General features: G+C 35.1%; 1 protein-coding gene across 1 annotated transcript in view; it reads left to right on the top strand.

Moving 5' to 3' along the window:
• Positions 1 to 16,257, top strand: part of LOC150083867 (leucine-rich PPR motif-containing protein, mitochondrial-like) — a 314,087-nt gene that overhangs the window by 265,818 nt on the left and 32,012 nt on the right. Inside the window, exons 30-31 of the mRNA XM_090375475.1 lie at positions 445 to 527; positions 5,217 to 5,409. Coding sequence (XP_090231601.1) covers positions 445 to 527; positions 5,217 to 5,409 — 276 coding nt within the window. The remainder of the gene's footprint in view (positions 1 to 444; positions 528 to 5,216; positions 5,410 to 16,257) is intronic.

The following is a 16,257-nucleotide window of genomic DNA, read 5'->3' as shown; positions in this document are numbered from 1 at the left end:
TAGGTCTAAAACTGAGTATTGCTAGATTTAAGGTACAGCTAGAATTGTAGTTCTTGAAGAGACCATTGATTGAAGATATATTTGGAGTGGATATTTTTGAGAAAAAATTTTAGTTAGAGCTAGAAGAAAATTGAATTAACATTAGTACACCACTGCTAGAACATTCTGAAATCCAGAAGTAGAAGTAGTGGTTTTTTTCTGATGGCAGTTAAACTGATATACTGAAACCCAATTAAATTATGGATCTACCTCTGGCAGTTTGTATAATGATGGTGATAATTTTCTTCATATGTATAAAGAAGTTATGATTTTCAAATTTTTCATGATGTATATCAGTATTTATTTTGTCTGTTTTGACTTATGATTCTTCACTAGATTTGCTGTTGAGGTTTTAATCTACTTAAATTAAACTTTATTTTTCTTCTGTACATTTCAAAACAACAGTTTAGAACAGTCTGGTGAGAAGCTTAGTTCTAGTGTGATGTCTGACTTATTAGAAGTGCTGCTCAGAAGAGGGAAACTATCAGGTATGACTAAAGCAATAATTTTTGCAACAAAAAAAATAATAAAAATACATTTTTGAAGTGTAAGGTAGCTACTGTGATATGTTGGCTCGTTTGTACAAGGTTGCTTGTAATGCTAAGCTATGCATCCTATTGTTTCACAGAATTCAGAATACTTTCTTCTTCTTAGAAATTCTTTGGCTGCTGCTGAAGCCATTTGGACAGCCTGCTGTACTTAAGTATCTCAGTAGAATTAGCATATTCTATCAGTGCCTTTGTCGTGTTACTGTTGCAAAGCATTTCTAAGTTGATTTTTAAAGAAGGATGTTACGCTTGCAGTAAAGTCTTCAAAGCTCATAGTTGGTGGACAGTCAATTACTGTGATGTGATCACATTAGAGATGGATGCAAAAAATAGTTTTGACATTATATACTTGGGATTTAGTAAAATATTCAGTATGGTTCCACATTTGAGGTTTCTGTACAAGCTGGAGTCTATTGGAGTTGCAGTCAAGATCCTGAGATGGATTGAGAGGGTAGATGAAGGACACAAAGCAGAGGATTGTTATAGTAATAGTAGTAATAGTAATCGTGGCATGTGATGCAAGAAAGCAAGTGTATGAGCTTATGTAGCATCAGCCAAAAAAAAAAAAAAAAATTCATGCAACCATTCCCTCTAGATGTTTGTCCAGTTCCTCCTTAAATTTATTTAACCTATCAACTTCCACGACAGATGGAAGTTCCAGCAATTAACCACCCACTGGCTAAAAGCAAATTTCCGCATATCTATTCTACAGCTGTCTTTCCTCAATTTGAATTTATGCCCCCTTAGGTTCATAATCTGAACAAGTGGAAGAATCCCATCAGAATTCAGTGTGCTCAACCCATTTAAGGCCTTATACACCTCAACCAGATCACCTCACAGGTGCCTAGTCTCCAACTGCTGCAATTTGTAGAACTTAAGCCTCTCTTGGTAAGAGGATCCCTTCATTCCCCTCACCAATCTTGTTGCCCTTCTCTGTACGTGCTCAAGCAAATCTACATCCTTCCTAAAGTAAGGCCTCCAGACCTGTACTCAGTACTCAAGGTGTGGCCTGACCATTGCCTTATACAGAGGGACAATCACCTCCTTTTCCCTGCTAGCAAAATTCCTGTATATCATTGCCAAAATCCCATGACCTGCTCTGGCAGCCTGTCTGCATTGCTCAGAAACTTCATATCTGACTGCACAATTACTCCCAGGTCTTTTTCATTTTCTGCTTGTAGTACCACACAGTTGGTACGTTCCTCTGCGGTTACTTCTACCCATATGCAGTACTTTGCATTTGTCAATGTTAAACTTCAGTTGCCACGTCTCGGCTCATCTTCCCAAATTTTCTAGATCCTGTTGCAGTAGCACACTGCCATTACTGTAATTAATAACCCTGCCAACCTTTGTATCATCTGCAAACTTTGACACTAAGCCCGATATACCTTCATCAATATCGTTGATAAATATACAAAACAACAGTGGACCCAACACTGAACCCTGTGGGACTCCACTAATAACATTAGTCCAGGAAGAGCAGTGCCCATTGATTACCACCCTCTGTCTTCTCCCACTCAACCATCCTTTTATCCATTGTAGCAACTTACCCTTAATACCATTCTGCTCCAATTTGTACAGTAATCTTCCATGCACAATAGTATCAAAAGCTTTCCTGAAATCCAAGTATATGATATCAGAATTATTTTTTGCATCCAGCTCCTTTGTAACCACATCATAATATCCAATCAAATTTGTCGGACAAAACGTTCCCTTAAAAAACCCATGCTGTGTCTGGGTTATTGCTGCAGTCTTGTCTAGATGATCCCCGCAATGCATCTTCAACCAGTGACTCCATTATTTTACCAGGAACAGAAGTTAAACTAACTGGTCTGTTATTACTTGTGTCACCCATCGATCCCCCTTTTTGAATTGTTATAAATGGTTATTTTTCAGACTGGGCTGGGGTTATGGGTAGGGACTCCCTCAAGGTAGTAAGAGAATTACAGTTAATGAAAATGAAGAAGCAGACATAGCTGATTGCAAGGAAAAAGAAATGCAGTCATTGGATGAAATGATTTTGCTGTTGAAGGAAAGCTGAAGTGAGAATAATTGTTGTTTATAGTATCAAAATTGTATGATGTACATGCATATTTTTGTAAACAAAAATATATAAAAGAAGAAATACAAATGGAGAATATTTGGGAGAGCAAACTTTCCTTCTTTATTTTTATACCAGTTTAGGTATTAGTGACATTTTCCTTCTAAGAGCATGAAGAAACAAAAAAAAAATAAGCAATTTGTGCTTTCAAAGATTAGATATGTTAACCCAACAAGTTATATGTAGTTAAATTTAAAAAAGGTAAAAAAATCCTATACTCCATTTATATTAGCAGATTAATTGGTTTATTGATACTAAGGGTAGAAAAGATTTTCTACACCGTTATATGTACAGCCACTCCCTGACTTACGTAAGAGTTGCGTTCTGCAAAACTCTATTTAAGTTGAATTTTATGTAAGTCGGAATTTCCCTAAATGCTTATACAGCACTCACAACTATGCGCACTGAATTTGATTGAAGCAAAAAAGAAATATTCGACGAACATATAAATAGAATTATTTATTAAATTTTTTTTATCACGTGCACAGGAAAAATTACAGAAGTGTACAAAATTTTAAAAAATTCAAAATTATAAAAAGAGAGAGGAGACAGGCATAGCATTAGAAAGTTTTGCCTTTCGAGCATCATTGCCAGAATTAACTCTCCAGCTGATAAGTACACTGCTGTGGAAGTTGAGGGCTGTAGAGATTTATAAGGGGTTTTTTCCAAAAATTTCTCTGCAGATGCAGAATCGGCACTGTCGACTTCACCGCATACTTTAATGTTTTGTAAACCAGCACGATGGTTGAACCTATTAAATCACCAGTTGCTTGCCGTGACCTAGGCTTAGGGTTTGCCGTACTTATCCTTAATATCTTCATAAATACTTTTTCTTTTGCTTGAATAACCATTAAACTCAGGGGCACTTGCTTCTGAATCTGATTTTCCATCCATATTATTAATAGCTTTTCCATCTTTGATGTAGCACCTGAACGCTGTTTTGTGATCACTGTTGATCTTAAATGCATTGATCCTTTAACATGTTCTTTTATATGCACACTGTCCTTTAAAATAATATTCACTGTTGAAGCAGCGAGACCTAATTCCTGTGCAATAGATGGCAAACTTTGTCCTGCTTCGTACTTCTTAATCATTTTCATTTCTAAATCAATTTCGTTTTTTTTCCCTAGCACTGCCACCACTTGCACTTTCCGTTGGTTGCTTTCCCTTCATCATTGTAATATGTAAATAGGAATGAAGAGAAGTTTCTGCAAATTTGTTTTTTATATAATTGAAGATTTCAGTGAAGGGGAACACATTTCACCATAATACCATAATGTAAAAACCCACAAAATTCCAGTTATCAGTATTATCGCAAATGCAGTAAGATTGAGCTTACTACCCATTTATAATAGATTGTGCTAACAGAAAAGCCCAATAAACCAGAAAGTGCAAATTGTTTTATTGTTTTATGGTAGTGACCTCCAGAAATGTGTTTTAGAAAAATATCACAAAGACATTCAAAATTGATTCTTATAACAGAACATATGATAACGATGAAAGTGTATTGCAATTTCCATTATAAAGATAACCTTTTAGAGAGATAAATATAGGGAAAATTTCAACTTCCGAGGTCTTGGAACAGATTATTAAAAAAAAAGAAAAACCCAGTGCGTTATTGGATTCACGTTATGATATTTTCACAATACCTCTATTTATTCCTATAGGATGCAAAATACGTTTCCACGATTTTTTTAATTCTGCACCCGCCAGCAAAAACTTACTTAAAGTCAAATATTATGTAAGCCGGGGAGTGCCTGTATTATTAAAAAAAATTAATTTAACTAAAATAATTAAAATGATGTAATTATTTTAGCAAGCTTGGCAAAAAAAAAAAATATAATTTAATGCATCTTACTCCATAGTTCACTTACTATCAAAATATAAATATAGCAAGTGCCTAATTTGTTAAGCGTCATATTGTTAGGCTCTTGTTTGCCACTTAGCATTTATAAATTGTTCACATCCAACACAGGAACTAAAAATAGTATTGTTAACTTTTAGATGTCATTCAAGTAATCAGATGGTAATTGGTGAATGAATTTCGAAAGCTATATTTCCAATAAAAATGCAGTCTTCCCCTTTCCAATTATAATTATGAACACAGAGTATGTATTTGCTTGTGACATGACATATCTGTTGGATGGCAAGAAATTATAATAATCTACCTTGCATTTGGATAGCAGTGTTATTAAAATTGTTGATCCCCTCAATTAAGTTATACCATATCTTGTCTGTAATTTCAAGTATAATTGTTCAAGTATATACAAATATGTTTTTATTTTTATTTCAATTCATTTCACTTGGATATCAGCTTTGAAAAAAATTGTTTTAATGTTTTTTATAGATATTGTATTACTTTTTAAAGACAGTTTACAGAAAGTGCCATATTGCTATCCCATTGGTTTTGAATAATACTTTTTCAGTTACATGCAGAATTTTTTTTTTTTTTTTTTTGTGGTTCATGCTATTTTAATATGATTTAGTGCATTTGTATGCTAACCAGATTCTTTGCTTTGTTATTGCAGAGTCAAGCAATCTATTGCAAGAAATGTTATCTCAGAATACTTTACCACGGAGACGTGTGCTGAAGTATTTTATCTCAAAATTTGCTTGGAATGGTGACGTACAGACTTTGAAGGATTTAAATATTCAGCTTTCACAATCTATTCTGCGCCAAGTACAAATGGAAAAGTACCTTGGTATAGCCTATGTCCATAGGTAAATATGTTTTAATATTTTGAGTTTTTAATTTAATTTTAACTTTTTAGTCTATTATGTTAATATAATTTAATGCTAATATGACTTCCTTTTAGGGCTCTTGGACGTTGATATTTAGTAAGAAGTTTCTAAAAGGTTTTTATAGAAATTCTTTATCCAGAAGGTTCCACTTGCAGTCTGAAACTTAAGAGCTTGGCTTGATTTGTTTTTTGATAAATTAAGGTCTCTAACAAGATCATTTAATTTTAATTGTAGAATCAAATAGTATCATTGATGTAATGCCTGCAAGTCTGGATCCATAAATCGAGATGCTGTAGTCAGTTTGTTGTCTGAGTTATTGCTCAATTCTTCTTATTTCAAAGACCATTCCCTTTCTCAATCAGTTTCACAGTTTCTGAAAGATAATCTGTTAATTTCTGAAAGAAAGAAAGATATTGTTGAATGGAATATAGCAGGTTTGGGTATTATTTGACTTCAAAGAAAATCTAGGTATACGAGCCAAAATAGGAATATCAATTACTTGCATAGTACAGCCACTTCCCGACTTATGTAAGGGTTGTGTTCTGCGGAACTTTGCGCAAGTCAAATTTTACACAAGTTGTAATTTCCCCAAAATGCCTATGCTGCACTGAAATTGATTGAAGCAAAAAAGAAACGTTGAACAAACTTGTAAATTTATTCAATTTTTTTATCTCATGCACAGTAAAAATTACAAATGTGTGCTTTGAAATGTGTAATAAAAAGATTAAGACAAGTGCCAGTACAAAAACCTTGTAATCAAAAATAATCATTGCCACAATCGACAAATCCAGCTGATAAGTACGCCACCACAGAGGTTGAGAGCTGTGGAGATTTAAAAGGGGTCAGTGCTCAACCTTATGAATGAACATATTAATGGATGACTGGAAGGTGGCTTTTTTCTTTTCTTCATAGATTTCTTTTTAGCAAGCAAGCATATCATTCACCCCTCTGTTAACTTTTAAGAATTGTTCGCTGTTAGGATCCACCTCAGACCTCTCTGTGTGCAGGGACGGGAGCATCGAATGGAGCATATTCAGCATTTCATTTAAAACAGAGATGAATTACAATATAAACATGAGTGCCGTATGTCCTTTTTTTAATATTTGTAGAAGAATAAGAGAAATTTAAGAGAGAGCTAGAAGGAATCCTGGAAGACAAAGGCGAAGATGGATAGATGAAATTCATGAGTTTGTGGGTAGTAAATGGATGGCCAGTGCTCAAAGCAGAAGGAACTGGAAAGTTGCTGGAGAGGCCTTCATCCTGCAGTGAATTGAAAATGGCTGATGATGATGAAGAGAAATTTACCTCAATATGATACATAGAACACTTCCATGTGATACTCTCCAGAAATTAAAATGAATAAAATTTGAAAATCGTTTTTCAAAATTTACATTTAACTTTAATAGATTTTTTAATTAATTTTTAAAATTGTTTTTCGAATTTTAGTTAATTTTTGAATTGTGTTCAATTGATTTTTTACTGTAATCTTTTTGTGCTAATCTTTTATTCATTTTAATTTCTGGATAGTATATGGAAGTGTTCTATGTATCATATTGAGGTAAATTTCTCTTATTCTTCTACAAATATTGATATCAACATAGAACATATTGAGCACCATAGCTCTGTTATATACTATCAAATTCATACTTTTTTAAGGCACTTGGCTTCTGGAGTTATGCTGTATTTCCTATAGATGCAAAACACATTTCCACGATTTTTTAAAGTGTGCTCTGGCCGGCAAAAATTTACATAAAAGTCGAATTTACATAAGTCAGGGAATGGCTGTACTTGGCTGTCAACATGTCGTTGGAATGACAAATGGAATTGAAGGATGAAATCCATATAACTATTGTCTAGAGAGCCGAAGTACTATGTATATTTTTGTATATGATTTTATGTATTTATATTATATTATGTATGTAAACTATGTATACTTTTTTATGTGATTCAAAAATCATTTCTTTCTATTTCAGTACAGCACAGTGTTATGTGAGTAGAGTGTGTGTGTGTTAATTCCTGTATACTTGTTCCTTTTGCTTGCACACTTTTGAAATATTATACCTTTTTAATCAGTTGAGTAAACCCTTGTTTTAGAGATTTCAGAGTCAATTCCCTGCACACATAACAAAAAGAATCAGCATCATTTATTAACACACACGTTCAAGATATTAAATGGCTAACTGTTTTTGTGACAAGTCAGATAGCAACTAAACAAAGATCAAAACTAATTTATAAGAGGCAGTGAGAAAGCTGTAAGAAGCCAAGGTATGGCAATGATATCCAACCTTGCATCCAAAGTGCAAGGCATCCAGTATTTGAATGACATCTGGAATTATATCAGTGAGTAGCTGCCCACATAATGGTCTTCAAAAATGGTGAGTGAGAGAACATTTTTGTTTATATTGTCATAATCAAGGTATTAAAAAATCTCAACTTTATACCAAAGAGACAGTCACTGCAATCGTTGGCACATATGTTATTCTCCAAAAAAAAGTATCTTGTTTTTTTTTGAAGTACCATCATCTTGTTATAATAAGAATGATGGTACTTCTTGTTTCACCATCATCTATATTCTTTCAAGGTTCTTCAGTTCTCCTTCAGCATATGTCAGTTCTACAGAAGTTATTAATTGCTCCATGTACCTGAGAAGTCAATGAATTGCAGCAATTTTTCCACTCTATTTAAAAAGTGATTGCAGTTTCGTCCTATCAGACAACATATTCTGCTTATGACTAACAGTCTTGAACAATACATGCACACATACAAATCAAATTTTAAAGTGGTACAGAAGTTCTCATTAGAGAGAATACAGTTCCCAATGAAACTTAAAATATGACAGGCATAAGCTTTAACAGTATCTAAAATGTTATATTTTAAAACAAGCTTGGAAGTCCTACAAGTTGCAAACATGGATATTTTTTGAAACTGCAATGTATGCAATTAAGATTTGTTGTTCATAAATATCTGGATTGTGAGTATTAAATAAAAGAAAATATGAACCACAATATGACAAGCAGCTAAATGAAATTTGTTCCCTTGTTGTCCTTCAAGAATTTGATGAGAAGGCATATTTCCCCATTCCTGCATAGGTCCTTAATGACTGAAAACACATTTCACCATTGTTAGCTTAGGCATAATGACAAGTTGGATTTGTGGTTGAATGCTCAGTACCTTCATTAAAAGGTGACGCACAATAAAAGTTGCAAAGGTGGGTATAATAACTCATAAGAAGGAATTAATGATAATGACTAGTAGTGCCTGTGACATTCTGCTGGGGTGCCTCCGTAGCCAGGTGGGAAGGAGCAGCAGTGCGTAGCACACACTTCTTGATTAGACCGGGGTTCGAGCCCGTCAAATATAGAGGATGCGGAAAGGTCAGGGAATGACCACCGCACATCCCGGAGCAATATGGCCTTAGTTGCTAATGCTCCTAAAAACCAAATAACAAACAAACAAACATTCTGCTGGATCCCAAGTCATTCTGGGATAAAAGGAAATGAAAAAGCAGATCTTAACGCTATTTTAATGACTTTTCATGTTCCACGTACCGATTTCAAACCAATCATCCATTAAGCATGTTACAATAGCTGGTCAATAATCTGGAGAGGTTATCCAGGAAACAAACTTTACCGAATAAAACCAGATCCAAAGCTGTGGCTTTCCAGCTTTCAGAAAAGCAGACGAGAAGAAGTAATTCTAGGAAGGCTAAGAATTGAGCATACTCACCTCACACACACCTCTGTCTATTAATGAATGACAGTGCTCCTCAATGCACATCATGTGCAACTGACTATTCGTCATTTATTAGCGGACTGTCCTCACCTTCTCAGTATCCACTCAAACAACTTTAAATCATATGCTAATGCACAGTTTCATTAACATAAATGCATATTCTTGGAGATGACCCTAATAAAACAGAACTGTTTGCCTTCCTAAATAACATAGGAATATACCATAAAATATATCAGGTATTACAATAAAGTTAGTATCTCGTATTAACCATTAGAAAGGCACAATATGGCCCTAGCAGCCTATGTGTCGTTAAATTTCATAACAACAAATAGTAGTGCATTTATGGAAATTAATATGTGGAATTTAGTATAAGCATAAATAGATTTACCCCACCCAACTTTATTTTGGCATAACGATAGGGATTATCTTTCTCCACTCCTAAATGTTTGTTATAATCTTTTAAATGTGAACAAACATTTAAGAGAGGGAATAAGTTATACTAAAATAAAATTACTGCATTTATTTTATATCATTCCCCTCAGTGGATAGGGGATAGGATTCATAAGGACTTTGTACTAAATATAAGTGGTATAGGTTTAGACAGTAAAAATCGACCGAATAAATTTAAATAAATGTGTATCTCACAATAAAACATTATTCCATTGCTGCTAATCACACTCAAGGTATGTACATTATTCTGTTTAAAACTAGCATTTTCTGAAAGAAAAAATATCACAAAACAGAAAATTGCACTGTATATAAAATTATTTATTGAAGTAGTAAATTCAAGCAATGTACACAGATGCAAATATGATGCAATGTCAAGCAGTATACTTCTACAAAAAGTGCAGCTCCATTGATAACTCTAGTACAAGTATATTGGCTACCAAAAGCAGCTATAATGAAGTTTCAAACTGCTCTAGCCAATTTGGGATTCTGTTGGAGTATAAAAATAAATTTTATATATTTTTTAGTTTTTATTTATAGTACCTTATGTCTGCAATCTAAAACGTATGGAAGAATTAATAGAATGTTTTTGTATACTTGATTATGTTGTGTATACGCACTACATTAACACTTTCTTTAATCAATAAAATCATAAGCATATCATCATGTTACATTCATTTTTTTGTGGTCTCATTTGTAGTCTGCATACCACATTGACAATTTGTTATGGCAAAATATCAATTAAATAGTTGGACAGGAATATGATTTTAGTTGTTTTATAGAGTAGAAACTTTGGCTATATATTGAAAAGCATTTTACTTATATATGAAAAATTGACAAATTTTTCATTAATTTGTTTTCCACTAATGTTTTGAAAGAGTTATAGAAACCATTTTCAAGTGTCTCTGGTGTTGAAAGTGAAGAAATGAAGAAATATTTCACACCAAAATTTAAAATCAGTAGTGAAAATTATAAGGATACATAATTCAGTACAGAATTATTCAATAATTTTTTTTCTAAGCTTTATCGGAACATTTTTGAATTTGATTATCATTGATTGGGTTAATCGTCATTTTGATCAGTAAAGTTAAACACTAACTAAATGCAATTGTGAATTTTTTTTTTTAGGAATAGGTACATGTCAGTTCAATGTAACAGATTTTTCTCCAGGCAATTTGGTATGCGCATTATAATTTAGTGTGCATTAGCATTTGCAGAGGCATATGAGGCAAGAAAGCAGGCTTATACATCATCAACCAAAAAAAAAAAAATTACCATTTCACCCATCCATTCCAAATGTTTGTCTATTTCTGCCTTGAATTTATTTAGCCTGCCAACCTCCACAATGACAGATGGAAGTTTCTTTTAGCAATTAATCACTGCTGGCTAAAGGCAAATTTCCATACAATTTATTCTACAACTGTTGTTGTTGTTGTTATGGGAGTTTAAAGGTGCATAAGCTACTATGGCTATAATGCGCCTCTACAATCGTCTTTCCTCAGTTTGAATTATGACCCCTCAGACGATTAATCTGGGCAAGAGGAAGCATCCTATCAGCATTGGCGCCTCCGTAGCCAGGTGGGAAGGAGCAGCAGTGCATAGCACACGCTTCTTGATTAGACCGGGGTTCGAGCCCGTCACCACCAAATACGGAGAATGCGGAAAGGTCAGGGAATGACCACCGCATATCCCGGAGCAATATGGCCTTAGTTGCTAATGCTCCTAAAAACCAAATAACAAAAACAAAACCTATCAGCATTAAGCTTGCTCAAACCATTCAAGGCCTTATACAACTCAATCAGATCACTGCGCAGGTGCCTAGTCTCCAGATGCTGTAATTTGCAAAATTTAATCCTTTGTTCTATTCACTAATCTTGTTGCCCTTCTCTGTACTCATTCCAACAGCTCTACATCCTTCTTAAAATGAGGCCTCCAGACTAGTATACAGTACTCATGGTATAGCCTGACCATTGCCTTATACAAGGGGATCCCCTTGTATAAGGCAATGGTCAGGCTATACCATGAGTACTGTATACTAGTCTGGAGGCCTCATTTTAAGAAGGATGTAGAGCTGTTGGAATGAGTACAGAGAAGGGCAACAAGATTAGTGAATAGAACAAAGGATTAAATTTTGCAAATTACAGCATCTGGAGACTAGGCACCTGCGCAGTGATCTGATTGAGTTGTATAAGGCCTTGAATGGTTTGAGCAAGCTTAATGCTGATAGGTTTTGTTTTTGTTATTTGGTTTTTAGGAGCATTAGCAACTAAGGCCATATTGCTCCGGGATATGCGGTGGTCATTCCCTGACCTTTCCGCATTCTCCGTATTTGGTGGTGACGGGCTCGAACCCCGGTCTAATCAAGAAGCGTGTGCTATGCACTGCTGCTCCTTCCCACCTGGCTACGGAGGCGCCAATGCTGATAGGATGCTTCCTCTTGCCCAGATTAATCGTCTGAGGGGTCATAATTCAAACTGAGGAAAGACGATTGTAGAGGCGCATTATAGCCATAGTAGCTTATGCACCTTTAAACTCCCATAACAACAACAAGGGGATAATTACCTCCTTATTCCTGCTAGAAAAATTCTTCTATATCACTGACAAGACGCCATGAGTCTACTCTTGCAGACTGTCTGCACTGCTCAGAAAACTTCATATCTGGCTGCACAATTACCCCCAGGTATTTTCATTCTCCAGTACGCTGAGTGTAGTTCCACACAGTTGATATGTTACTCTGGGGTTACTGCTACCCACATGCAGTACTTTACATTTATCAATGTTAAACTTCAGTTGCCACCTCTCAGCCCATCTGCTCAACTTTTCTAGATCCTGTCAGAATAGCATACTGCCATTAAAAACCCTACCAACCTTTGTATCGTCTGCAAACTTGGACATTAAGCCTGATATACCTTCATTGATATCATTGATAAATATAGAAAACAATAATGGGCCCAACACTGAACCCTGGGGGACTCCACTAATAAGATTAGTCCATGAAGAGCAGTGTCCATTGATTACCACTCTCTGTCTTCTCTCTCACTCAACCATCCTTTTATTCATTATAGTAACTTGCCCTTAATGCCACACTGCTCCAGTTTGTACAGCAGTCTTTTATAGGCGCCTCCGTAGCCAGGTGGGAAGGAGCAGCAGTGCGTAGCACACGCTTCTTGATTAGACCGGGGTTCGAGCCCGTCACCACCAAATATGGAGAATGCGGAAAGGTCATGGAATGACCACCGTATATCCCGGAGCAATATGGCCTTAGTTGCTAATGCTCCTAAAAACCAAATAACAAACAAACAAACAGTCTTTTATGTGCAATATCAAAAGTCTTTTCTGAAATCCAAATATATGATATCAAAATTATTTTTTGCATTCAGTTCCTCTTTGACCACATCATCCAACAAAATTGGTCAGACAAGACTTCCCCTTAACTAACCCATGCTGTGTCTAAATTATTACTGTCTAGATGATCTTGCAATGCTTCTTTATCCAGTGATTCCATTATTTTCCCCTGAATTGATGTTAAACTAACAGGCCTGTAATTATTGTGTCACCCTTTGATTCCCTTTTGTGAATTGGAGATATATTTTCACATCTCCAGTCTGTGGGAACCTCCCTTGAGTCTAAGGATGCTCATAATTATGGCTAAAGGTTTGCTTACTTCCTTTGCCGCCTCATTTAACATAACTGGATAGATCCCATCCACCCCAGGTGCCTTTCACATGTTCAACTTCAATAATTTCTCCTGCACTTTGCTCACAGTTATTACAAAATCACTTAGCTGCCTGTTAAGAATTTAATAAGCTACTGTTCTCCAATTCCCTACATAATTCCTCGTGTGTGAATGTAGATGCAAAATACTCATTCAATTTATCAGCTATCTGAGCAGGATCATCAACAGTCAAACCATCGATATCAAGTGGACCAATCTGATTCATCCCCTCCCTTCTAAAGTTTATATAAGTAAAGAAGTTTGCTATCTTTCTTTACATCCTTTGCCAAAGATTTCTTGTAATCTGCCTTTGCTTGCCTAACCTCCTTTGTGACTTGATTACAGACCAGCTTATATTTACCATAGGTGTCTGTGTCGCCTGATAATTTAAATGCATCCCATGCATGTTTCTTCTCTGCCACGAGTCTCATTATTTATTTTGACATACATTTGCTCCTAAACCTTGAACAGTATTTCTTAGTCGAAACAAATAGCCTAGTAGCTTCCAAGATTGCTTGCTTGAATGCTTCCCATTTGAATTTTCTGTTGGTAACATCATCAGCTGCTACCACTGTAGTCACCTTTATGAAAGCAAAAAACCCTTTACCCCTGATGGTAGTTACATCTTTAAGTAACTCCCATATCAGTACACTGCGATCACTGCCACGTAGCGGTTCCTTTATCTGCAAATTATTAATGCATGAATAATCACTGCTGATTATCGGATCAAGAGTATTACTCCCTTTTGTTGCGTCTCGAACGTGCTGCTGTAGAAAACAGTCATCCAGTAAATCCACAAAAGTATTTCCAGTGTGTGAGTGACCAATCCACAAGTTCCAGTCAATATCTGGGAAGTTAAAATCCCCTATTATAAGACATTCTGATGCACTTGCCCACTCTATTTCTCTGTAAAATTGTTCATTATACTCATCACAGTCATTTGTCCTGTAATGCACTCCTACCCTTATTTTCGCTTTCCCAGTGCTTATTTCACACCAAACTGACTCAACATTGCACTGTCCACCATTGTCAACTGGATGCACTGCCTTAGATTTTATGTGTTTCTTAACTAACTGCTTAACCCCTCCTCCGTTCTTATCCTGTCTATCCTTTCTGTACACATTGTACTCCCCACATGTCCAATTCTTTATTCCTTATATCTGTGTGACACCACGTCTCTGATATTCCAACACTATCCACCTTTGTTGTCTTGACCAGAACTGCAAATTCATCAAATTTATTTAATAGTATTAGTATTTATTGTTACTGGATTTTACTGTATTCCTGTTGATTGAAATTTTCAGGAAAATTGCAACATATAGAAATTTAAGTCTGATGTGAAAAAGTTCTTGTTTCTAACCTTAAAAGGAAATGGTCAGTCAGTGTAAAAGAAAAGATAAAATACTGTAGATTGTAAAATGAATTAAAATAGTTTATTTAACAAAATAAATTGAGGACTAGGTGGTGTTCACCAAATTTACTTTTTATTTACAGTGTTGGCATGCTATTATGTTTCTTCTTTATCTAGCACTGTGTGGGCTGTTCTTGTATTAAGGCAACTGAAGCCTTAAGGCATCATTATATCATGTTTATAATGTGCTTGTATTCTGTGGCTGGTTCGTCATCTTTTATAGGATGATAGAGTTTTCAGTGGGGGGGAGAGCAACTGGGCTCAAGCCTTGCTAACTTCACCAATCCAGAAAAGTCCATAAAAGTTTCTCCATCTAGACAGCATTTTAACCCAGGCCTTTTCCACATTGTATGCAAGGCAAGTGATTATAACCACTGTGTGAGCTGCAAAAGCGCTTGGCACTGTTATACACTAGATCAGAGGTTTCCCAACCTCCGGTACGTTCGAGGAGTGAGCTACCATTATGCGGGTTGTGAATGAAACTACTTGCATTTTCCCTCATTGGGAGAGTAAACTTTTTAAATATTAATATCTTACTAACATTTTATCCATAAACTGGATAAAATGTGTTGGAATTTGCATGGATGAAGCATGTACAATTGTTAGAAAGCTATCTGGTGTTAATTACCAAAATTAAGCAGTGGCACCGGCATGTAAGTCTGTGCACTGTATAATCCATCGTGAAGCTTTAGCTGCAAAAAATATGCCATTTAATCCAAAAAATGTTCTAGATGAAGCAGTAAAGACAGTGAATTTTATAAAATCTCAAGCTCTTAATATCCGATTATTTAACATTCTTTGCAACGAAATGGGGAGTGCTCATAAAAAACAGTTACTCCACACAGAAGTGAGGTGGCTTTCTCGAGGAAAGGTCCTTCATTGTCTTTTCGAGTTGCACTCTGAAGTATATAATTTTCTTCAATCAGAAGATCCCAGAAAATATAATTTCTTGAATGAAGAGTGGTTATGCAGACTAGCTTATTTAGCAGATATTTTTTCCCAATTGAATGACTTGAATCTGAGTTTGCAAAGAACAACTAGTACAGTGTTTGATTCCAGTGATAAAATTAATGTTTTTAAAAGAAAATTAAAACCAATGGAAGAGCAGGTTTTAAAAAACAATATGAGCATGTTATCTTCACTTCACGATTTTATCCAAAAAAATGACATATCTATGACGAAAAATGTGGCTAACAACATCCACGAACATATAAAATCTTTGCACAAAAGTTTTTCAAAATATTTCCAGTAAGACTTTACAGCATAGAACTGGATTGGGAACCTTTGGCATTCTCAAATTAGATCCCAGTTAGTAACGTTGATGTACAAGAATCAGATCTTTGACTGAAATTGACATTAATCAATCCAGACATCCATTTGCTAGTAAAAGGGAAAAATATTCAAAATTCGAAACAGAAACAAAACCATTCAAGTAAAGAGGAAAATATTTAAACCACATGTTATGCGAAAATATATAGAAATCTCATTTATAAATTGTATTTTCTTAATTAATAAATATGTT

This window comes from Mastigoproctus giganteus, chromosome 6 (assembly GCF_048544385.1).
Source record: "Mastigoproctus giganteus isolate SK-2022 chromosome 6, ASM4854438v1, whole genome shotgun sequence".
Taxonomy (NCBI): domain Eukaryota; kingdom Metazoa; phylum Arthropoda; class Arachnida; order Uropygi; family Thelyphonidae; genus Mastigoproctus; species Mastigoproctus giganteus.
The sequence above is the reverse complement of the archived record's forward strand: the minus strand, read 5'-3'. Positions and strand labels throughout refer to the sequence as shown.